This window comes from Lissotriton vulgaris, chromosome 10 (genome assembly GCF_964263255.1).
Source record: "Lissotriton vulgaris chromosome 10, aLisVul1.2, whole genome shotgun sequence".
In the NCBI taxonomy this organism is placed as follows: Eukaryota; Metazoa; Chordata; class Amphibia; order Caudata; family Salamandridae; genus Lissotriton; species Lissotriton vulgaris.
Window position 1 is genome coordinate 839,018,366 of NC_141698.1, and position 23,824 is coordinate 839,042,189.

Here is a 23,824-nt window from a genome sequence, read left to right on the forward strand (position 1 = left end):
GAACCCCTGTTAACCCCTTAAGTGCTGCCTCGGTGCGTTGGCCGACGGCAGCACTACCTCCCCAGTGCTGCGCACGACCATTGGACGTCCATTCAGCACTAGTTCCAATGGACAGCGCAGCACTGGGGAGGGATGTTTAATAGCATCTATGAGGTTAAATATACTGTGGGGTAAGAGTTGACATCACGTTAAGAGTAACTTATGATGTCTGCTTATTCTCACGTCATATGTGACGCCTCCAACTAGTTTTGAAAAGGACGCCCCCGAAAGGGGCCTCAAGCACCAGCAGCATAACGGACGCCAGTTCCCTGCAAGGAGCTGCATTTCGCTGCTTGGAAGCACCCCGAAGCAGAGGGGGCACTTCCCTCACGGCAGACTTTTGCCAGAAAGGTGCCTGGTCACCTGGCCAATGGGGGGCGGGGGGGCAGGTGATGTTTTGAATCCCCCCCAATCAGGGTGCACCCCCAAGATCGACTGGAAGATTGGGGGGGGGGAGAATAAGGTGCCGCTCCCCACACTACAGCTCACTACTACATTGTGGAGCTGGGGAACGGTGGCAAAGGATTTTTCGAGGAAGACGTGAGCCTTCCTGGCGGCGTGGCGGATAAGAAGGGTACATTTGGCTGGTTATGGAAGTACACCGACAGGGCGGTGTGTAGGAGGGCTGCCTACTTTAGGATGCCTTACACAGGATGAGTAGGCCGGATAAAAGGGGGTAGCAAACGGAGATTGCGCTCACAGCCCAGTCTCTGTTATACGACAGGGCAAAAAAATAGACTAGCAAGGTAGCGAGTTGGGACCTAACTTCGGGAAGAGGCTACTGCCCCACAGGCAAAGGGCGTGGAAACCAACAGAACCATGTTTGACCCCAAAGGTGGCAAGGAAGGAGATACGTCTCGCAAACAGCAGAATAACAAACTGGCAGGGTGATTTATGACTTTGATATCCAAATGAGTTATGACAAACAAGTGATTTATGACTAGCAAATGATTTATGGATCCATGATTTATGACCGATAATGAATAATGATTTGTGACAGCAAATTTATGACTGCTTGTGACACAACGATTTACGATACACCAATGAACTATGACAACGGATGGTTGACGGAAACGCCCCACGTTCAGGAACATTCCTTACTGCTTCATTTGAAGTAATTTACTTACTTACCGAGTGTCAATCAGACAAAACCCATCTTATATACCGAAAAGTGAAGAACCAACTCAAATTGATTGATTCACTCACCATCATCAATTTGTAGGATCTACGGTAACCGAAATTGCCGTGAATTACACCAGCAGCCCCATCTGGGAATTAATCCTCTTGGACTTCACGAAATACCCAGGACCTATTTAGGAATAAATCCAAAATATAGGCACAATTGTGTGCCCATCTTCCCCAGAATTCCTGTCCTGAAGAGACCCCGTATAACGAGAGGGTCAAAACGCCTTGGGCTAATAGAAAGAGAGAGCTTAAGAATAACAAACATCTTATAACAATTGATTGTACTATAGCGCCTCTTCTTTTGAAATACCAATAACTACTACCTCCCCCCATTTTCAGCACTCAATGATATCACTGTTTGCTTATGGTCACCTCACTGGGGTTCACAATGTCACGTTAGAGTGTATATCGTGTAAATACAAAATTTCATATTTTCTACTGTGACCTTTTATATTTCAATGTTTCAAATGTTCTCAATATAAAATAAAGCATACTCATTTCGGCTGAAGTGAGTACAGCTCTGATATTTGTCCTGTGGGCCTTGATATAGATTAATTGATTACTATGATACTGATTGACCTAATTTAATTTAGGTAGTTTTTTGGGCTTTGATTAATTCACGCAAATCATACTACATCTTGCAGAAATTGTATTAAGTTTGTAAATGAGTTCCTTGTGAACATAGTTTTTTGCTCATTAGCAACACCCAGTTAACAAGGACTTATGATTTGCTCTTGTGTTTTTTGTGAATATGTGATTTATGATGAGCAACAAAATGATGTATGACACCCGATTTACGATGGTTTATGATGATGATTTTAGACCCTGGCCATAACAGAAAGCCAGGGAAATTACAAAATGTGTAGGTATCTAATGGTAATAAAACCAAGGCCAACAACGACCACAAAACTACCACAAGTGTTGGCTGATTTGCATGCCAACCTGGAATGGCCACAGTGCGGGTGTTATTCGCTATATAGTCTAGATTGCTCTATGTCCTGAAACTGGCAGACGCTTATGAGATTTGTGAAGCCTATGCCACAGTGCAAAACACTAAAACACTGGACACTGGTAACACATACCTTTACATTTTGTGATTAAGATGATTGTTTCCAGATTAAGGCGGTGGGTCAAACCTGAGGTACAAGATGCTAGCTTTGTGCACTTACAGTAAAGTATGATGGAGCCTGCACACGCAGCTAACCTGATCAACCTTCCTGAGAAACTGAATACTTCTCACTGCTAAGCACTTTGCTTCCAGGCCAGCTCTCCTCAGCGTGTAAGCACCAGATATACAGGACCACATCATACAGCACATCTCCCTTCTTTACAGACGCACAAGATACGTCTTCCTTCTAAATGGAACAATGACATTAAAATCACATAGCTTCTGTTCCTTAGAAAGGATTGCCCTGACTGGGAAGCATACTAATTAAGCACTTTGTTGTACATCAATTCCATGCATTTGAGCACATGTATTCTGAAGCGATCGCACAGGCTCTGCAGTGTAAGCAGAGAGGCAGATACAAGCAAGCTCCAAGTTTCTCAGAGATAACATCCAAACTCTCTCAAATGAGTATCTTGGGTACAAATGGGTAACCTCTGCAACTGTTGTGCCACAGAAGAGCATTTCTCATCCTCTGGATAAGATATCTTACAACGCTGAATCAAAAACGTAACGATTTACATCTAGAATAGAGTGGATACAACCCATTCACATCAGGGTATCACTAAACCCAGGACATTGTATCCCTCAAGCCTGAACAGGGAATCTTCCAGCAGCAACAGAATAACCATCAACCCAGAAGATTGTATTCAGCCCAGCAAAAATAGTATCCATTAAAGCAAAACACAGGATATCTCTCAGATCAGAATATGTGACCTCTTTCAATTCAAGAAACCGTGTACTACAACCCAGGAAATAGAGTACTGCTCTGATAGGAAACTGGATGTGTCTTGGCCCACAAGAGGATATCTCCCAACCTGTGAATAATAACTGCAGTGTATCACTCAATCCAGGGCACATCGCCCAAATATAAATGCAACACTGTTGAAAAACCTTACACCCATGCCGGATGAGGAAGAGTTAAACACTTGTGAAGTGAGCACAGGACTGCAGTGCTCTTTTCCCATATTAAAACCAGCATTTCACTCAGTGTGGCACAATGAGTGTGCACCCATATTTTCAACAGTGCACAACAAGTGCCCACATTGCAACTTCGAGTCCTATTTATTCACACTCATAGAAGAATAAAATCTGAAATTACGTACGATTTTTCAATAATTCTTTAGGCATGGTTGTTGGTCAATGTAAAGTTGTTACATCTTTAGTTACTGTAGCTCAAAAAGACCGTAAGACAAGTACTACATTATAAGCACACGATTGTTAGATTGTAAGCACAAAGGTAAGTTCCAAAACAGAGCCACGCTAAACCAACCTTATGCCCAACATCCAGTTTGGTCTGTGACACCACATCTATGCACACGGTTAGCAGTGTCAGTGTTGCAGGGTAAAACGCTGTCCCGATATGCTACTGTACATGTAGAAGCTTCAGATATTCAAAAGGATGCAGTACCTGATCCACCCACTTTGTAAAATTATATGAAATGGTCACTGCATTCTTAGAAAGTAGCAGAACAACATTACTAAGTATTTAAAATGTCATTAAAGAACTGAATTCCCTGACTCACCCCAAAATGTCTGCTACAATTTCTCTTTATCACAATTGAAAACCAGATGCGGCCATTGCACAGGTTGCAGAGGTTTGTTACCAGTGTAATACATGGGGGCCTTTTTCAGTGATTCTTTGTACGTTCTTGTGGACCCCCTGAACTCTAAATTAGCCATTCAAAGCTGGCTGTATAAAACTCTCCTGTCAGAAGTGAAACGCTAAGCAAAAATTTCCAAAACACAATGAAATAGCTCACCATGACTACAATTCTAACTATAACACAGGAAGAAATATGTGAGCCAGGGCAGCGAACACCTGCTTCTCCTCAGGAAACAGGACGGGTGATTACTTCCGTTTCAAATACGTTGGTAAATCTGGTGGGCGGGGCTTTAGACTTTAAAAAGAACTAGAGTGCCTGATCTGAATATCTTTATTATATTCAGAGCATTTCAGGGGGGGGGGAATGGTGGGGGAGAGGGGCTGAAAAATATTTCGGTTGGGCTAATTCTTCTAATCATAGACAGAGTGGCTGCAAGAAGGGGTGAACACACAACAAAAGCCTCATTTTCAAGTAAATGGTCTTTTAACCCCTTCGCTGCGGTGGCTATTCCGCCGCAGCGCTAAAGAGGCGGGGCGGCCGCGCGGCGTCCGCAAGCTGGTGACGGAGCCGCTCCGTCACCAGCCGCGGTTGAGCTATGCTGGTGACGGAGCGGTTCCGTCATGACCCGCCCCGCTCATTAGAACGCCCGCGCAGGCGCGTAATCAGCGCCGCGCAGGCGCGGCGGCTGGGCCATGACGGAACCGCTCCGTCATCAGCACAGCTCAACTGTAGCTGATGACGGAGCGGTTCCGTCATCAGCAGGGGAGGGGTTAAAGTCCTGCTAAGTACTCGGGTGCAGCTGCAATTAGATGCTCGCCAGCCCACAAAGCTGTGTCAGTCCGGGCTGACACACACGACGGGGGGGGGATTGAAGCCCCTTGAGCCCAATGGGTGTTGCGTGCCTAGAGCAGTTTAATGTTGAAGGCGTTGATGCTACCTTCAACTCTCCCACATTCCTGGGTTTATTGGATCCGGAGTTTGCATGTATAGGAGTTTTTTTTTTCTTAAAAGTCTAAAACATCCTCCTTCTATCCAAAATAACAGACAAGATGCTGCACTCAAAGGCTTGCACCATTTCCAGGGTTCCAGTGACAAAATGGTACATGGAAGAAGGTAGCAAAGCGCACCCATAAAAGATAGCTTCTTTGCGTTGTTACCAAAACATGTAACACAGTTCTTCTGTTCGGCTACCCATTTGTCGCTCCCATCCTGTCTCCCTTTAACCGGATACTCCATCAGTCATCACGCTAACACTCTTGAGCAGCTCAGAATATTTTACCTTACTTAGTAAATTATCAGTATGCACTTACATGACCAAATACATGAATTAAACCCAGACTCCAATATATGCAGCTTAGAAAAGAGTAATTATCGCCTACAAAGTACATCATACTCCTTTCACGTGCTCTACAAAAATTTAAGTTTTAGGTTTTACCCAACACAAGATAGGGTGGATCCAAGAATGTAGTGGTTGTTTAAACCTTGAAGGCATAGCAAGTAGGCACCTTTCAAAGAACGAACTCTATAGAGTTTAAATACGTGTCTTGGATGGGCACCTCTCGGTCCTGGCAATGCATAACTTATACAGAATGAACGTAGGGTCGATTGTTCATCCAGACCCTCTTGTCAGAGCTGGCTTGTGGAGAGTAGGCTTTCTTGGTAAAGTTTGTTTTATTCGCCTCTTCCAGGGAGGTACACAAATCTAGTAAAAGGACACCTTGTTTACAAGGACTTTACTAGCATCGGAAGGGGAGTGCAACCAGAGCTTTTGGACCTGGACCCTGCTTTGCACAGGGTCCGGCACTGGAGCTAAAAAAAGAAGAAAACAAAAAGAGTAAGCAGTAGAATAAATGCACAGAATAAAAATAGGTAAGCAAAGCCTGAAATAACTAATTAGCTATGGGAACAGGCGTTGTAATGGTGCTGCTGAAGCAAGTTTGGTGGCATGTCCCTACAATGTATCCCTGCAGAATGTGTACTATTTGCCCTTAAATGCCACTGCATTGTCTCTATCACCTTCACTTAACAAGCATTTGCAATGCAATAGGTCTCGCACTTGCAAGAGTTTGAGCTATTAGAATTTTAACCTCTTCCGTGCTTCGGACGGCCCCCGGCCATCTGACGTCACAGTGGGCTTGGGCGTCGGACGGCTGCGGGCCGTCCGATTTGCGCGCAGGTAGAATTTGCCCGCACAGCGGGAAAATGAGCACCGCCTCGAAGAGGTTAAAGGACAATGCCTTTTATTTTTTGAAAACTTGCAAGTGGTACGTAAACGCGCCCCTTGTACTTATAGACGTTGCTTATGAGAAGCAAGGCTGGCAGTAACTGGGCCTCTTTTACGGCCAGCTTTGCTTGCATTAAGCAAGGACTATAATCACAAACAGCATTTTTAGCACCGCTTGCCGGTTTTCAAAACACAGAAATAAAAGGCATTGTAATTTAAAATTCCAATAGCTCAAACTCTTGCAAATGCGAGACCTATTGATTTGCAAATGCTTGTTATTTACTCTTGACAAGACTAGCAACTAGTGGAGATCCCAATCAAGATTTGCTGTTTGGGTTTAATAACAATTAGTCCACCAGTAAAGATATTTTGTTCTACCCCACCGAAGAACACGCTGTATCTAAATGTCGAATGTGTTGGCCATAGTCATTCTTCACAGAGATATAATTGAACGGTAATTAAAAGCACCTGATAGTTAGATGGCTGAGCGAAGCCAAAGCCACATGGTAGACTTAAAAGAAAAGACATTGTTTTTTCTGCAAACTGCTGCAGAGATGATGCCATAAGATTGCGAAACTAAATGAATTGCCTAAAAATACTGCATATGCATGCAACTCCGAGCCTAGCTACAAGTCTGTGTGTGGAGGTTCTGCGTGAAAATGACATGTGCTGAATATCAAACGATTCTTAAAATAATACATTTATATATTTTTGTGTTCATATATTTGAAGGCAAACTAAACTTTGCTTTTAAGCACAGGGACTATAACTATTACCAGTAGAAAGGTGATTTAAAGCTACAATCACACCAAGGCATGGGGTTGCCCATTCTTTCATTCCCACGCGGAGGATGTTGCTATTGTCTTTATACGTCTGCTACACTGGAATAGCATTAAGTAATAATCTTCCCTCCTGTTTTACAAAGTAATTCCCCTTCCAGTTTAGTCAGAGAAGAGACGTTTTGCCACCCTGTAGTGTTTGTGATTCAGCTATTCACCTCAGGTAGGCCATCATATACGGCTGGCACATCTAAATCCAGCCAGAGTGGCAATTGTCAAAGCTACTTTCTATGTCTCTGAAGTTGACATTGGAATCAGGCAGGTGGTTTGTGATTCATCAAACACATCCTGTCAGCAGTCTGCAAACAACCCATCCCGTAGTTTAAAATGCAGTCCTCATATGCGTTTTGTTGTGAAGAGCAAGCACAATAAGTATTCTCTCTGTAGTAAATGTCCAGAAACTTGGGCAACTACAATACATTTCCCACGTGTCGGGTTAATAGATTGAATGCTCAGACTTGTCTCTCATTACAGCAATTGCAAACCAAACATGCGTATCGCAAACACATAAAAGGAAGGGACATGTTATAGGATTTTAATTAAATTGGCCGGGATGAGTAACCTAGATAGAACGAATCAAAATTGTAACACAGAGGCATAGAGGGGTGTCATATTGGGAAAACTGTGTACAGGTGCAACAAAAGAGAAAACTCACTGCACACCTTTTATGAAACTTGCACCAAAGCATATTGCAAAACGATTTATGCTAATGGCAAACATGGAGCAAACACTGGGTTGTGCTGTAGTTAAGTCTATCCATGGTGCGTTAAAGGGGTCGGATTTTGCGCATGGTGGTGTTTACCAATGTGCCAAATATAGAAATATTAGTAGGCACCTGTTGTTGGATCAATTCAATTCATAAGCTTTTATTCGATTTGAAGGTACAAATAATACAAGCGACATTAAAAATACAACACCATATATATACAATTAATACTCGATATTCACATTAATGGTGCGGAAAAAGCTAAGATACAAACATATGCATCAATCATTGGGCAGCAGCTAAGTTTTAAAAAAATTTAGAAGGGATATATACAAATATGTACAGACAGGAAATCAATATATTTAACACACAAGTGAAGTTTCCTGGCAGCTGTACATTAAACAAACCAAATCCAAACCGCTCAGATGGCATAAGAAGGTGAGTATTTGGGGTGTAAAAGGGACCTTACAATACATACTATGGGCATAAAACACAAGTGACCATTCCAAATTTATAGCTAATAAAAACTTTTATGTACAGACAGGGATGTATAAAATGATAGCAGCACTATACAATTCCTGGCAGCTGTACAACTCAAAAATTTACAGACAGGTAAGTATAAAGAGGTTACAATACTATACTTTTCCTGGCAGCTGTACATTTCAAAATATAGGTGGCCATAAGAAAACAGATATCCACAATCTCCATTGAGGATAATAGTATTAATGCGGTCTTTGTGGTTCGAGTATTGTATTTTATAAAAATGGGCTTAAGGTATTTTAACCTAAGAAAATGATAGAATTTACAAAAAAGTAAAAAGTGGCAACAACTCTGGCGTGAAGTATTGTCACACGGGCAGAGAGTCTATGATCTGACTTTGAGTTGGAAACGCAACAAGGTGGTGAACGATACCCAATCTGACCCGGGTTAGTACAAATTGGTGAGATGGGCGGGTCACGTTCGCAAGGTAGGATTGTAGCCCCGGAGTTAAGTTCAGGTCTTTATAAAACTTCACAGTGGCTAATTTACCATGCACCTTGTCCCGCTCCCCCTTTTTAAAGTTTAAAAATGTTAACTTGATTTCTTTTTTGGGGATGGCAGCAGCCTGCTCTGGCTCAAGAAAAACATCAATGTCGAATAGAAGGTTGTACCAGAAATGAATATATCGCATCCACTGTATACGTAATGAGTGGTCAAGGCCTATACAATCAAGAATAATCTCTTGAGTGAATCGAGTCTCTGACTTAGCCCAAATAGAACGCCACAATAAGAGTGGCCGAACGGCTGCTAAGTCAGATATAAACTCGATCCCTACCTCATCATGATTCAATTGTACTGAGGCGGAGGGAGGAACACATAACAATCTCTTTAAAAATTTGTTTTCGTCAGCTTGGAGCGAAGGACCTTCACTGTGGCCCCATACACCTGCCCCGTACAGTGCAGAAGAGACACAGCGAACGTTATATATATTAATCATATCTGGGATACTTCTAGAGCCAAGTTTAGAGGCAAATCGGAATATACTGTTGGTGAACCGCAACATTTTCAATCTGATGTCATCAAACTCAGAGATCCAGGACCCACTGTTGTTATACGTAATACCCAGGTAACAGAAAGTTTTGACGTATGTCATTTTATCTTTGTCCAGAAAGAAGCTATGCTTAGTCTTATTTGCAGCCTGCCCACATGCCATGACATACGTCTTGGATTTGTTCACACAGAGCCTCCTATTTTGAATAAACAACATAAAACTATCAATTAGGCGCTGAAGACCAATCTGTGTGCGGGATAAAAGAACAGCATCGTCTGCATAAAGTAAAAGTGGGATAGGTTTTCCTCCAATCGAAGGGGCATCTGCCGGAGTATCAACCAGGTTACGGTCGACGCCATTAATAAAAAGTGAAAATAAAAGAGGAGCCAAAACGCATCCCTGGCGAATTCCCCGTGAAACTTTGAAAAATGGTGTACATTCGCCTAGGGTGCCGTAACGGACCTTACATGAGAGTTTTTCATAAAGCCTGGCTAAGAAATGGACAATTTCCTTCGGTGCCCCAGATTCAATTAAAACCTCCCAAAGGATAGCATGGTTAACTAAATCAAACGCGCTGCTCAAATCAGCAAAACATAAAAAGAGGTTGCCTTTTTTGGCCACAGTATATTTATTAATAATAAGGTCCAAATTAACACATTGTTCCAGGGTGCCCATACCTTTGCGGAACCCGTATTGTACTTTAGTTAAAATATTCGAATCGGTTGCCCAGGTTTCTAACCTTTTAAGCAAGATGCGACTCATATCCTTAACCGAGGTATCCAACAAAGATATCGGACGGTAGTTAGAGCCTCAGATTTACTGCCTTTTTTAAACAGGGGAATTATAACTGATTGGCCCCAGGAAGGGGGAAAATTATCTACTGCCGCACAATTAAAGATCTGCGTCAGGATGGGGGCCCACAGGTGTGGTTCGGCTTTGAGCAAGTCGATCAGGACCCCATCCGGGCCCGGGGATTTTCCTCCTTTGCTATTGGAGAGCCCATCATAGACTTCCTCCAGAGTTACTCCCAAAGGTAGGGGTATCCATGATGTGGCCTCGATAGATAGTACCTCGAGGGGTATCCCATCCGGATTAAGATGTTGGTGAAATGGGTAATCCAGTCATTGCATGCGATATAGGAGGTGAGTTCCGGGATGTCGTCATTATTGAGAAAAGGGCTGTTAATTATTTCCCAATATAATTTGCAATTTTTCGTTTCTGCTGCTTCCTTTAACTTGTCCCATGCCTCACACTGCAGGAGCTTTTTCCTGTTGGTGATGGCCGTATTATAGTTGACCCTGGGGAGTTATATTCCATCCCTGTCTCGTGGTTTGGTACCCAATGCCCTCTTTAATTCCCGAAGTGCAACCATGCAAGGTTTGTCAAACCAACCCTGCTTTACCCCTCGGGCTGATGAAGGTTACCTAGTGAAAATACCTTCGATAGTAGTATTGATATTAATGAAATTTAACAATAGGGATTCAGGAATGATTGCATTGCTTAAACAATAGCTTATTTGGGTTTTACAGCTGGTTATAACCTCCTTCTGTTTGGCCTTTGAATTAGTTCCAGACCATCTGATCCTTGGACCATTTGGTCTGATGGGTACTAGGTCAGTAGAGCACTTTTCTCCTGACTCTGGTGATGGTGTACCATGACCCAGGAGTGTAATACAAATACTATTGTGGTCACTGAGGCTTTCTTCTTTGATATATAAGTTAGTGAAGTCTCCAGTGCTGGACAGCAAGATGTGATCTATAAATGTCTCAGCCTCCCTTCCTGTAAAGGTAGGACATGTAACTTCCTGTGCATTTCTATTACAATTTAACAGGTAAAGGTCTAGCTTAGTTGATATTTTGTTGAGCAATGTGCCATAATGACAATGTGGGAAATGGGGGAATTCCTCCTTCTCCCCCAGTCCCCCCCATTGGGAAAACTGTGTACAGGTGCAACAAAAGAGAAAACTCACTGCACACCTTTTATGAAACTTGCACCAAAGCATATTGCAAAACGATTTATGCTAATGGCAAACATGGAGCAAACACTGGGTTGTGCTGTAGTTAAGTCTATCCATGGTGCGTTAAAGGGGTCGGATTTTGCACATGGTGGTGTTTACCAATGTGCCAAATATAGAAATATTAGTAGGCACCTGTTGTTGGATCATTGTTGTGGTCAGGGTCATCGTTTGAGCTAAAGGCCAAGGGCCATAATATCAACTGTTTTGGTGCAACGCATTAAAAGTTAGGTGCACAAAACAGGCATTTAAAAAACTAAATGTAACCCCTATTGACAAAATGGAAAATGCTGTAATTTTGCTTTTGTATATGCCACTTATAAATTTGGAGAGGAAGGCAGCCTGGCTGTGTTGTTGCATTTGGAAATGTTTGGGGCTAAAAAAGTGAATTGGGGGAGTGAGAGTGTCCATGCAAAACAGAGTGAAAACCCACAACAATACAAGTTTGCGGGTAGATCAAACCGTTTTAGAGGCCGTCCCCCACCCGGGAAACACACAAACCTAACAAAAACTTTAGAGGAAACACAGCCTAGCACTTGTTCGCCATACCCTCTGCCGCATCTCCCAGCCTCCCAGTGATCTATATCCCCGTCTGCAGTACAAGGTGCTGCATCACAATACCTCCTTTAGAAAATGGTTATAAAAAATGCATTGTGAAGTACCATCATGTTCAAACACTGATGGCAGCCACAGAGCTCGTAGCAGTAGATGCCCATCCTAGGGAGGAGGCGGCCTGCATCCAGTGTCTGGGTGAGCTTCCCCCGCAGTGGCAGCAGTGTCACCATGGCGATGTATGCATTGTGAAAGTGCGCCTAACATGCTGCAAATGCAAACGCCAAAAAAAGTGTCCACCAGTGCAAAAACCAAGCGTGGACGTGGTCACTGCTACTCAACTTAATTACGGAAATGGCAGGCAGCCGTCCAGTGATATCCCCGTACACTAAAAGACGCAGCGAAAGAATGCATTGTAAAAGTGAAAGCGCGCATGGCGCTGTAAATACAAAAAATAAAACCAGCCGCCATTGCTAATGCTGGTGTCCCGCAAGTGCTGTTTACATTAACTGAGAAAAGAGTTCTCCCCAGCAAATAATTCAAGCTATACAGAAAGTAAACAGTAAAAGGTCCAGTCATTGTGGGAGGTAACAAATGCAGACAAGGCGGTACCAAAGAGGGACTACTAAGCCTATTCACAAATGAAAGGCAACGATTTCACAAGGACCGTGACAGGAGGCAATTAAAAAGATGGACAGGCTTCTATGCCACACCTCAATACAGCATGGCCCGAAGCAGTGCTTGCGCTGCCCAGGCTCGACCTAAAAACCACATCTTGAGCCTTGCTGCACGTATTGCGTTTAAAAACTGCATTATTTAAGTCTGATTCCTGCCACTCTCACTAGGACGAGGTACAGGGACTACGTGCAAAGAGTTGAGCAGAAATAAGGCAAACAGAAACAGCCCTGGTTGGAGTGGTGTAGTGACGAGCATGGTAGCGTAACAAAAAGGAAGACGGTAAAATATTGCCCCAGGACAGGAAACTGTATAAAACCGGCCCTGTCCATTACTATCAGAATATCAAAACCGCAAGGCGGATTTTTATCATCAACCAAATTGAACAAGCAAATGACTCTCCAAAAGCCCTTTTCAGTATAGTACAGGATTTTCTCTCCCCACAAGCATGCAGACAATCTCCTGTGGAATCTCGGGAGCTCTGTAACTCGTTGGCTGATTACTTTCAAGAAAAAATATCCCATATCTACTCAAAATTTCTGGTTGCCCCTCTGCAGGTATCGTGATAGGAGAACAAGTCGAAGTAACTCTTTTTGTACACCAGACTGCTTTCAGCCTATCACCTTAGAAGAAGTACACAATTCTCTGGCCACAGCCAGATCCGGATTCACCAGGGATCTATGTCTACCTAAGCCAATATCTCTTGTAGCCACATGCTGCGCCCCCATGATCCAAAAGATTTTGAACTGCTCTTTAAAAACAGGAATCATTCCAACATGGTGGAAGGAAGCGTGTGTATGGCCCATACTAAGAAAAGCAACCATGGACCAACAATCACTCGGCAACTACCGCCTGATTGGTACGGGAAGTGGCCAGGGCGGAAGTGAGCAGTGCAGTTGACAGAAAGGTAGATGGGCAGGAGGGAGAGGGAGATGTCATTTTAAAATGAATTGGAAAGAAAAGCGCAGAGGAAAGCTGAATTCAAAGGTTTGACATCCTTGACCAGTTGGTACTCAAACATTGTTCATGGAAATCTTGCTTGATGATATTATGAAGTTTTATTTTGATGGAGTTTTCCGCCCCTATGTTCTCTAAATTATAAAGTGTTAGGGACGTCCTAGATTAATGCCTTTACTCCCCTTTTTATAGAAGTTTATTTCAATTCAGAAGAAAGCACGGAAAAATACAGAACCAGTTAGCTTTGTACTACATAGTCCATACAGATTGTTCACGGATGCCTCGTGTTTTATTTTCCCCATTTAGTTGTAATCTATCTGTCTCCTGCCGAGCACCACGGGTCAGTCTAAATACATTACACATCTCATTGCACGCTCACCTTTAGATATGTTACCTGCCCTTTGTAGAAAACTGGGCACTTCATTACAAGTAATTTACGAATACCTTCTCACAGATTATGCCAACATACATCAATTAAAATGCTGACAGGTAGGGTACCGGTGAGACAATTCAATTTGTTTTGACTTAATGTAGTTCCACACACTTAAAACTTTCAAATTCACCATTGTCCATTTACTACACAGTTGGTTGAGAAAATAAACATGTTGTCGGTATCCGAATGTTTGGATCGTACCTTCTTGTAGTAAGACTGATTTATTCCCCTCATTTACATTTTTACTGCATTCTCGTGTGCTCTATAAAGCATACAATGAGCTGGAAATGTATTTAATTTTGCTTATCTGCAAAAAAAGAAAATATGTTGGCTTTTATCCATGTCACACGGATGTATAAAGCGGCTAGAGCTAAGATTTATTTCCGTTTTTTTTAACTTTAATTTATAAGTGAAAGCCAGTCTAAATCTTATGACTGAACAATGAGTATGTGGCATAAGAGGGATTCAAACGTTTGGGTGATTAAAAATATACAGCCGTTCACTTTTCTTTTCCACTGAACATTTTATTTTTGATGCTTACAACATTATTAAAAGCAATATTCGGACAGGACACACAATGAATTGAGCATCTGCCTGGCTCTACACTTGTGAGTGTATGTGCACAGACACACTCACGTTCATATACTATAATGTATTAATAAACGTAATATTTCAGGTAATTGCTGTCCTTAATCTAGCAGTTAGAACATGCATGCTGGAATATGGAGTATTAGTTCTTAACGTCATGACAGTGGATTTAATCCAAGCGAGGCGGGTTTGCATGTCACCGTCCAAGGCCTCCAGTGTGTGGCAGTCCTAGATTGCTCTAAATGAGTTTAGTAGACTAATGGATCTGATATGAATGGTTTGTAGATGAAAACTCTAGGACTAAAAAGTTGTTTTGAAGGCATATAGTGAGGTTGTCCTCCATATCCATAATTCATACATATCAAAAAACTGTAGTTGTCGACATATTGGACCCAATTTACGAAAGAAAGTGTACGAGTGGAGTTCTACAACTCTGCTTGAATCCACTTCCTCAAGTTTCACATTTTACTAAAAAGGTGTAATACAATATCTTGAAATCCAAGTCAGGAGCTGTTTCGGGCATGCCAACGCCCCTGTCGTGATTTTTTTTTGTAAGGCTGCCTGTTTCCACTGTGCTGAATTGTTTACAGCATGCAATTGCATACAGTGGGAAAGGCAGCCAAATGTACAGAAACACTTTTTTCCCCTCCTGTGAACAAAGCCCTTCCCCTACGCCTCAACCAAATCTGGGGGTGATCCATTTCCCTTCTCATAATGGAAAGGGATTGTTTCCTTGGCTGGAGTAAGTAAGTCTCTGAACATTTCCAGTGGAGAAGAGATCAGATGAGAGTTTGTGAATGCCCACAATGTACTTTTGTAAAGGTTTACAAGCTTAAAATACTAACCACACCCTGTAATGCTCATTTCTGCCCCCTCCTGTGGGATTTACTTCGCATCTGGATACTTGTGGCAGAAAAATTTGCAGTAGTAAAACCTTTAACCCTTTCCAGGAAATAGTTTGTGGATTTCTAGTAGGCATTATTGAAGGTATTTTCTGCCAAAAAGCTTAGATTTATGGCCGAAAATACCTATGTGAACCAAACCCACTGTCTAAATTTGTTTCTGGTGAAATAAAATTGAAACGATACGAAACCAGTAGCTATACAATTAAGCTGTACTACGGAAGAGCTGTGTACAGTTGCTTCTTATGTTTAATATCAAGACTGACATCTGTTTAACCATCAGTATTTTTGAAGGCCCAATTGTAGGCTGATTTCTAGACCATCATTTTTGATGAAACGTAAAAAAGAAAATCTTAAAAAATTATTCAGCCCGGCTCCTATTTATATTTTAGTACTTTTTGTTGTGAATTTGAGGAAAGACCCTAGGACAATGACAGGTGGCTTTTAGTTCCTGTCTGGCTGCATTGTTATGAAAGAAAAATACTTCTAGACATTCAACCAGTTATATGTGTATTCTCCTTGTTCTGATGAGCACAAACAGAATTGTGGATGAGGGAAACCTTCACACGGAGAGACTATCATAAATGAAATATATGTCGTTCAAAGCAGAATGTTTAGGACAAGCCTATGGGAGTGGATCATATTCCAGTTCCACCTCTCCTAAAGGTTTCCATGTAACGCCATTTAATGTTTATATCATTCTTACTAATATGGCGATTGTTTTTAGGTTCACAGCTAGTCTAATGCAGTATGAAAACATGTGGTCTGTCTTGGCATTATTTTTCATCTGTCGGTTTTGTGACTTTTCCTTCTATGTTCTATTTTGCATCATGTCACCTTTTGTTTCAGCCATTATTTTATCTTATCGTCTTCCATTTTAGAACAACCAGAGAACAGTGTTGAATCTTCTGAGTTGGGCACCCTGATCATTCCTGAAATTAGTGTCACAAACGTATCAGTCGAGAGAACCGGGAATGGGGAGAAGGGCAGAGCCCAAACAGAGAATGATTTGCAGGGATTGCAGGATTCCACAGCAGACTCCAGAACTGAGGGCAGAGGAGTAACAGAGATCAGAAGGCAAAAATCTGTAAGGAAAATGGTGGAGGATGGAGTTGGGATAAACTCACCTGGCAGAGTGCAGTTTTAGAAGAATGTGTAATCAACTGCACTCCAAGGTACCTGAAGGTGAAAGGGTCACAGCTGCATGTTTATAGAGGAACAGCCACCATAATATGTGGATGCTTTTCCTTTGGCCAAAACCGGCTCAGAGAACACTCTTAACCAGCCTGCAGACCCTGCACAGTTTAACTTGCTCCCCGGATGTATGTACCGCTCAAAAGTGTGGCAAGCTCAGAATTCTTGTAGCTAACTCGAATTTGGTAAACCTGGCAGAAATATAGAACAATCTCCAACAAAGGATTGAATATTGCACAATCAAATTTATTCTCATAGCTGACCCCCGATTGACAAATTATTGGGAAGTACTGCCACTTGGTGACTGGGACCACAAGCCGATTATGAAGCTGGCAAAGATTTGAATGTGACAGAAGGGCATGTTAGATTCCCATTTACGTCATACTTGTTTTACACCGCAAATAATACCACATGTTATACCTCTTAATTTTACATTTCACCTGACCATAACATATTCATGATGTTCTCTGCTTCATTTTACTGACACTTGTTTGTAATTTTATCTTATTTTTATCAGATAATTTTTGTTATCTTTAACTAGCGTCTGTGTTTACAGAGTCAATCATATGGGACAAACGCCTTGCCAGGTACCACCACACCAAGAGCCTCCGAGTCGGTTCAGAATGTAGTATTGGCCAAGTATTCCCTGTGTGACTATAGATGACTGTGGAGTGAGGTGGTATTGCACCCCATATTCCCCACCATCTCAGATTCATGAGCCCTATTCAAGGAGTAATTTGGTATTTCGAATACTGCACCTAGACATTCACCTGTTGAAATGAAGTTTTGATCCATCTCTTTCAAGGATGACTTGCTGCCTTCATCCGTACAGAAGAAAGTTATTTCCAAGAAGCTGACTCAATTGCTGCCCTTCTCCTTTGCCTACTGCAGCTGAATAGGTGACTAATATTAGACTGCAGCCAGTTCCACAGTTCCAGAGAAACTGCTTTTTCACATAGGCTCAATTAGCTTTAGCTCTCACTCACTCTGTTTCTCGAACCCCTTTTTCTCCATACACTCCATTTTCTCAAGACGTCCACAGACATTTTCTGAAATGTCATTAAAGCATTTACCCCATGCTTCTCATCCTTTGAGTCAGAAATGGATGTGGTTGCGCAGTGCAATTTCAGTCCGTAGCAGTCCAGTCCTCACGAGGCGGAGGCCTATAGTCTTTTGACTCTTTCCATACTCCTTTGGCATGAAATTATCTTCAAGTTCAGGGAAGTCTCTTTATTGATTGAGACCCATCCTTGTTCTACTAATGAGAACTTTTTTTTGCTTGCCTATTTACTTTCATGGTGCAAGAGTGCTTAGATGGTAGAAAGTGCATACATTAATTTCGGCATGGTAGTATTCGGTTTATCATTGAAAGTTAATCTTCGGTAAGGAAGTTTTAGTAGCATCTTTAAAAAATGCACAATATAATTTTTCAAATCCACCCTTAAGCTCACCCCCTATTCTGCAGTAGCAACACCTCTACACCCTCTTCCCATAATTCGATGTGCCTGCGCACCAGTTGTACATCTTTATCCTCTGCATTTTTAGACATTGCGGGAGATAGTGACTGTGGAGAAAAAGTGCCTTCTTTCAAACATTTTCTTTGTAACAATTCTAGAGTTATCGAGGAAGTGAATGTTTATGATCCTGTGATTGGTATCTCTGCAAAATACTCCTAATACTGCAGCTTTACAACATAGAAATCTTTGATTCCTGTGCTAGATTGTGGCCCTTTTGTGATTGAAATGGCATGTAAGGTCTAAAAGGAACAAGTCTGAATTCTTCTTTGGTTAAATGAATAGACATAAAAGGTTCTCTGAATGTTCATAAGTCACTCTCCGGTGGAGACCGTGACTCATTATTAGTGTACATGATTCTCCTTAGGAATAAAAACCATTCATTCATTTTTTCACATCGTACAGTGAATCTAACTGTGGGATAGTCTTTAGTAGTTTACTATCTTGAATGAAAACTGCATGTTTTCGTAGAACATTTTAAGCATTTTATCCAAGCAATCGCCTATTGGTTCCAACCACAAAGTGGCAATAATTCCCAATAAATTGTGAATCCGAAAATGTCTCGGAACCCATCTCATGGAGAGCTATGTGGTCAAGATTCTGCCGATTACTGGGGTTTCTCTATCTACACCAACCGTACGGAGTGTACTTCAATTGCAAAAGTTGACCTTTCCAGTCTTCAGTCCTATATGCTTATGTGGTTTGCTAAAATGATTTTACAATCAGGGTAAGTTGTTGGGCACTGAAAATCTTCTGAATTGATTATACTGATTTCTGCTTGGGTTCATGGTCTTATTGTCTCACAATAATGTATATTCTGTCTAGCGGTTTTCTCAAATGCTCTAATCTGCTGCATGAATAACATATCCAGACTTGGCACTTGATCATATTGGCATGCCTTTTTCCTCATTGATGCTTTAGTAATCAATTGAATAATGGTGTATATGAATCCCTATACAGGTATGGGTATGTTTCTTGCACGTCTTGACCAATAGTTTGCTTGGTGGCAGTCACTGGATTTATTTTTTAAATCTCTGCATCCTGTCTATACATTATATCAAATGTGAAGAATATTTATGTTTAAATGTACATCTGACTTTTGCTGTTCCCTTCGGCAGATGCTGTCGATTTAACCGGTCAAGATGAGTTGATGGACATTTCTGAGGTTGACGAGGGGTTTTGTTCGAGGGCAGCCTCTAGCACAAGCCAATCAGCCTTGTTCCACAACAGTAACAACAGCAGCAGCGGCAAGCCACCCTTGTCGAAGATTCAGCGAAGGTCCGGAGGACTCAAGGTTGGACTGAAGGATAAAGAAGCTGCAGCAGAATCATGCCGTGATCACCTTGCTCGCAAGCAGAATCAAAGAGCTATGAGTGAAAATCTTGAACTTGTATCTTTGAAGAGGCTAACTTTAACAACAAGTCAATCCCTGCCCAAACCTGGTAGCAACAGCTTGGGCAACACTGCCACTTCTGTTTTCAGTAGATCCTTTGAGCAGGTGAGTGGCATTACGGTCTCAAACAGTCCAGCCAATGTTGATACGGGGGCTGGCACTGCAAGCGGTGTGGAAGCAAATAGGTTTTCAGCATGTAGCTTACAGGAGGAAAAACTGATGTACATATCTGAAAGGACAGAACTGCTTGTACCCAGCAAGCACCAATCAAGTCATCAGCGGTCTCCAAGCATCTGCATTACTTTCTCTTCAGATTAGTGGAAGGCAATTACCGGTAACTTTGTAAATACCGTATCCACAAGTTTGGCTATGCTTTCCAAAATGTAGAAGTGTAGATTTGGCCAAATATTTCATTGCTTTCAAAACGAAGCATGTTTTTTATATGTTGTGAAAGTGACATTGATATAAGGGAAGACTGCTTTCCTAAATCATAAAAACAAAATGTATTGAAGAATCCTCCCTTAAAGTCACTGGCAGTAAGAAGAGCTGCAGATGGTGGGTGCCTTGGGCAAGCCGTAGCCTCATACTTTTGTGGTTTAGTCTATTAAGACACAGGACTTGTAATCAGTGTTGCAAGACGACCCTCAGCTGGACTTCCTGCTTTGCTGTAAATTCACCTTGTAATTGGTGTTATCTAAGTCATACGTAAAACGTATAATAGGATGGATGAACTTTCTTTTGGGAAGTATTTAGATCATGTACATTTGTCCGACAAAAATAGCTTGTTTTCAGTTCATTATGAAGAAAGATTACATTTGAGATATATTTTTCTGGAGAAATCTGCCCATATTCCTCTAGCTATGCTGATGCCTTTGAAGCTTATGATGAGTACTGTTTTACGCTGTGATTCCGATATCGCCTTTTTGTACAAGAGGGGTTAAATTTGTCTTTTACAGGAACGTCTGAAATATCCCTCTGCCCTTTGAATGCTAGTGTTTTCTGTCTCAGACACCTAATCCCTCTCCATTTCTATCTCCTTATTGGCTGTCAAAAAACATACTTGTGTCACTAAAATTGCAAAACCTTAATGGTGTCGCTGAATGTAGTATCACATCTGTTTAGTGAATTGTAGTGTGTGTGTTTGTGTGCGTGTGTGTGTGTGTGTCTTGTCCGTGAAAATAAATGTTGCAAAACAATTACGTTATTTGGAACAAGTTCACTAAGATATATGTACTAAAATGTTTAACTTCAGTGCAACGTTCTGATTACACATTAGTACCATAGGCATAGTGCAGCCTAACTACAAAACTTCACATGTATCCTCGCAGATTCTTGGTTAGAATCACATTGGAATGGTAACCAACTGTGCCAATGCCCATACAAACCTCTTAACTGGATTTTGTTGTTGTGCCTCTAGTGGTATGTGTTTGTCTATACCCACATGAAACCAGCATAGTGGAATCCAGATGTGCAGAGCCTTAAGAGTACCTTGCTGTCAGTTACCATTCTTGAGCGTGGGGAAGGGGCATCACTTGAGACAAATAACAGGTCATCAGCTAAGAGGTGAAGAAGGCTAAAACATTATATAATCTGTTGTTTGGAAAGTGATTTGCACAACTTAATACTGTGAAGCTGTCAAGCACAGTGATTCCAACTTCTATTTGAAATCAGCCCCTTTAGTTCCTTTCGCTTTGACCAACAATAACTAGCATTGGAGCCAGAAAGGCTTGGTAAAAGCCTTTACACTACTTGGGATCCCAGAAGGTTTATTTCAATGTGTCTTACTTCTACAGCTTCTATATGCTGAATTTGCCTGTCTTGGTCTCGAGCGGAACTTGTCATGTCTTTCTAAAAAGATCTGTATTTCTCCACTTTCTTTCTTTTTTTTTAATCAAAATAAATATATATTGCATATTTTTTTTAAATCGAAACGTAAAACAGTTCCATCAAGGCACGGTTTACAGAACTAGATTCTTTTAATTTTATTAACATAATGGCTCATACAAAATCGTTTCTTGTAGTATGTTGACCACGGTCTTACTCTCTTTATCAAGTGTACTCTGTATTTTGCATTGGTGCTATCATTGAAGGCAGGTGAAGAACAGTAGTTTACACCAACACTCATCAAATCTGTGCTGCTAGGCTATTTCATGTTTGGCATGATGTGAAATTAATCATGTACCATTCTCCCTCCTCTTCTCCCAAAACAAAACCTTTAGCAATCCTTTTGCTGACTACTCAAGATAACTCTGTTGCTATGGCAAATATTGGATATTTTTGTATGTATCTTTTATTCCGATTGCTCTGGATATTTTAGAATAGGAATTAAAATAATAAACTACAGTAGCCATCTGCTGTTCTGAAATTTATGACCAGTTACTAAAACATGTAACAAGTAGTCATGTTCTGTGGCGTATTTCATTTATATTCAGGGGTCATAAAACATGGTTATCACTCAAAATGTTTACAAAATAGTGGTAATTAAAAAGAAAATTGCTCAGTGGAGGTGTGCCTGCTCAGTGTTTATTTATATATTATTATTTAACATTGTGTGTTTAAGCACTTTAGTGCCCTTATTTCACTTTCTAAACTATAGTGGGCTCATTTTAGTTCTTGGCTGCACACCACTTTAACTATGTTTTGGAGACCTATTGTTTCCAATACATTACGTAAAGAAAACAGGGTATGGGTCAGCTGCATGCTGATGATTGGATGGATTTGTTGTCGAACTCATTATCCTGCATCTGATTCTATGGCTTTCCTTGCTATTCTCCAGTTTGTTCCACACAGAATCACGTTGGTCCCTCTGTGTTTTTATTGGCTAATGTATTCCTTCGCTGCTGGCATTCAGATCCTCCATTGCATTGCATGTGAGGGACTATTTTGTTGCCCACTTGCTCTCCCTGCTGTGCATTATGTCTTAACCAAATCACTAATTTATTAACCTCTTTCCCTTTTCTACCATGACCCCACATACTCTTCTCCCCAAACCTAAAGCTCATTTTTCTTCACTTGCCTCGCTATAGGGGGCGGCCATTATAAAATAATTTTTTGACCATTTCAAGATGGCTGTGTGCACTTGCTCATGAATACGCATGTGCAGTGGGCATCATTGAATGCATTTGTTTTACTTATACAACTTCCTTTCAGAAACAATCTTAAACCTTGTTTTTATTTCAAAGATGCTTTTGATTTAATTGTCTATCACTCTTACCTCCTAGGGTATGGATTATTAATGATTACCATCTTGGAGAAAACATCATTAGGAATCACTATGAGATTGAGATCTATAAGGAAGAGGTTTATGTAATTGCTGTTCACAGATGTGAAATCTTTTTTCAGTGATTGCTGCTTCCTGAACTCTGGAAAATATAGATTAAAGTAAAATCAAAGAACAAATGTAACATTTCCCATTGAGGGTGAGGCAAGAGCATAGACCTTTGTTTGCGTTAATCGGTTTGTTGTATAACTATGTGATCAAGTCAAGTAGTTTCTGTTCTGTCAGCTAGTAAATTGCCCATTAAGAAGCTCACATTTTGTGTTCATTTATAACAGCTATAAATTAGGAACACTGAGAGAAGCATGTGGGCTCATCTGTCCTGTGGATTATCTGTGGTTCAGTGTGGTACAGCACCATTTCTGTGTAGGGAAGAAGACCGATACAATTCCCAAAAGTGTTCCCATAGGATTCAATAAAGGGATCAACACAAAATGTGTATTTTATTAAAGTAGACTTTTCTTAGTTTCTAAGTTATCACATATTTTCATATTCAATATACAGTATGTTGTCTTTTGATATGTAGCTTTTTCTAAATTACTTTTACAGGTCTTCGTGTCAATGGAATTATTGCAAAAATGTTATTATGTTGGTTTCTGCTCTTGGTTGACTTTTGGTTTGGATATATATTTTTGCCAATAAATTTGTATTGATAATTTTATCTGTTTGTCTGTTTCAGTTTGTGATGGCCACGTATATCCACCTTTCAGGTCTTTTGTAATTTGTAGTACTCAAATCCCACCACTTGATGTGTCAATTGAACCATGTGATGTAAGTGCATACATTCCCTCACAATGCTATGAAAGAACCTCACTGCCCTCAACCCACTCTTCACTTCAACAGTGCACTCCCTTTCTAAATGCAGTCAGGAGCAGTGACTCAATCTGCCAACTCTGAGTATAGCACACAACGTGCTTTCTCAAATCAATCCTTACTCTCACTGATGTTGCTTACTTTAGAATTCTAGTCATTTTCTTTTAAATGAGTCAACATTTGGATTTCGAGAAATACATTTAACAATTAATGAACT

The 23,824-nt window shown here is 41.1% G+C and overlaps 1 protein-coding gene across 2 annotated transcripts in view; it reads left to right on the forward strand.

Moving 5' to 3' along the window:
• The window catches only part of HYCC1 (hyccin PI4KA lipid kinase complex subunit 1), a 421,923-nt gene extending 398,468 nt beyond the window's left edge, over nt 1-23,455 (forward strand). Inside the window, exons 11-12 of one of the 2 annotated variants that reach the window (XM_086941769.1) lie at nt 16,298-16,591; nt 19,243-23,455. In XM_086941769.1, coding sequence (XP_086797895.1) covers nt 16,298-16,563 — 266 coding nt within the window. In that variant the 3' untranslated portion in view covers nt 16,564-16,591; nt 19,243-23,455. The remainder of the gene's footprint in view (nt 1-16,297; nt 16,592-19,242) is intronic. The other variant, XM_086941768.1, reaches the window with a different exon arrangement.
• Nucleotides 23,456-23,824: the final 369 nt, after the last annotated feature.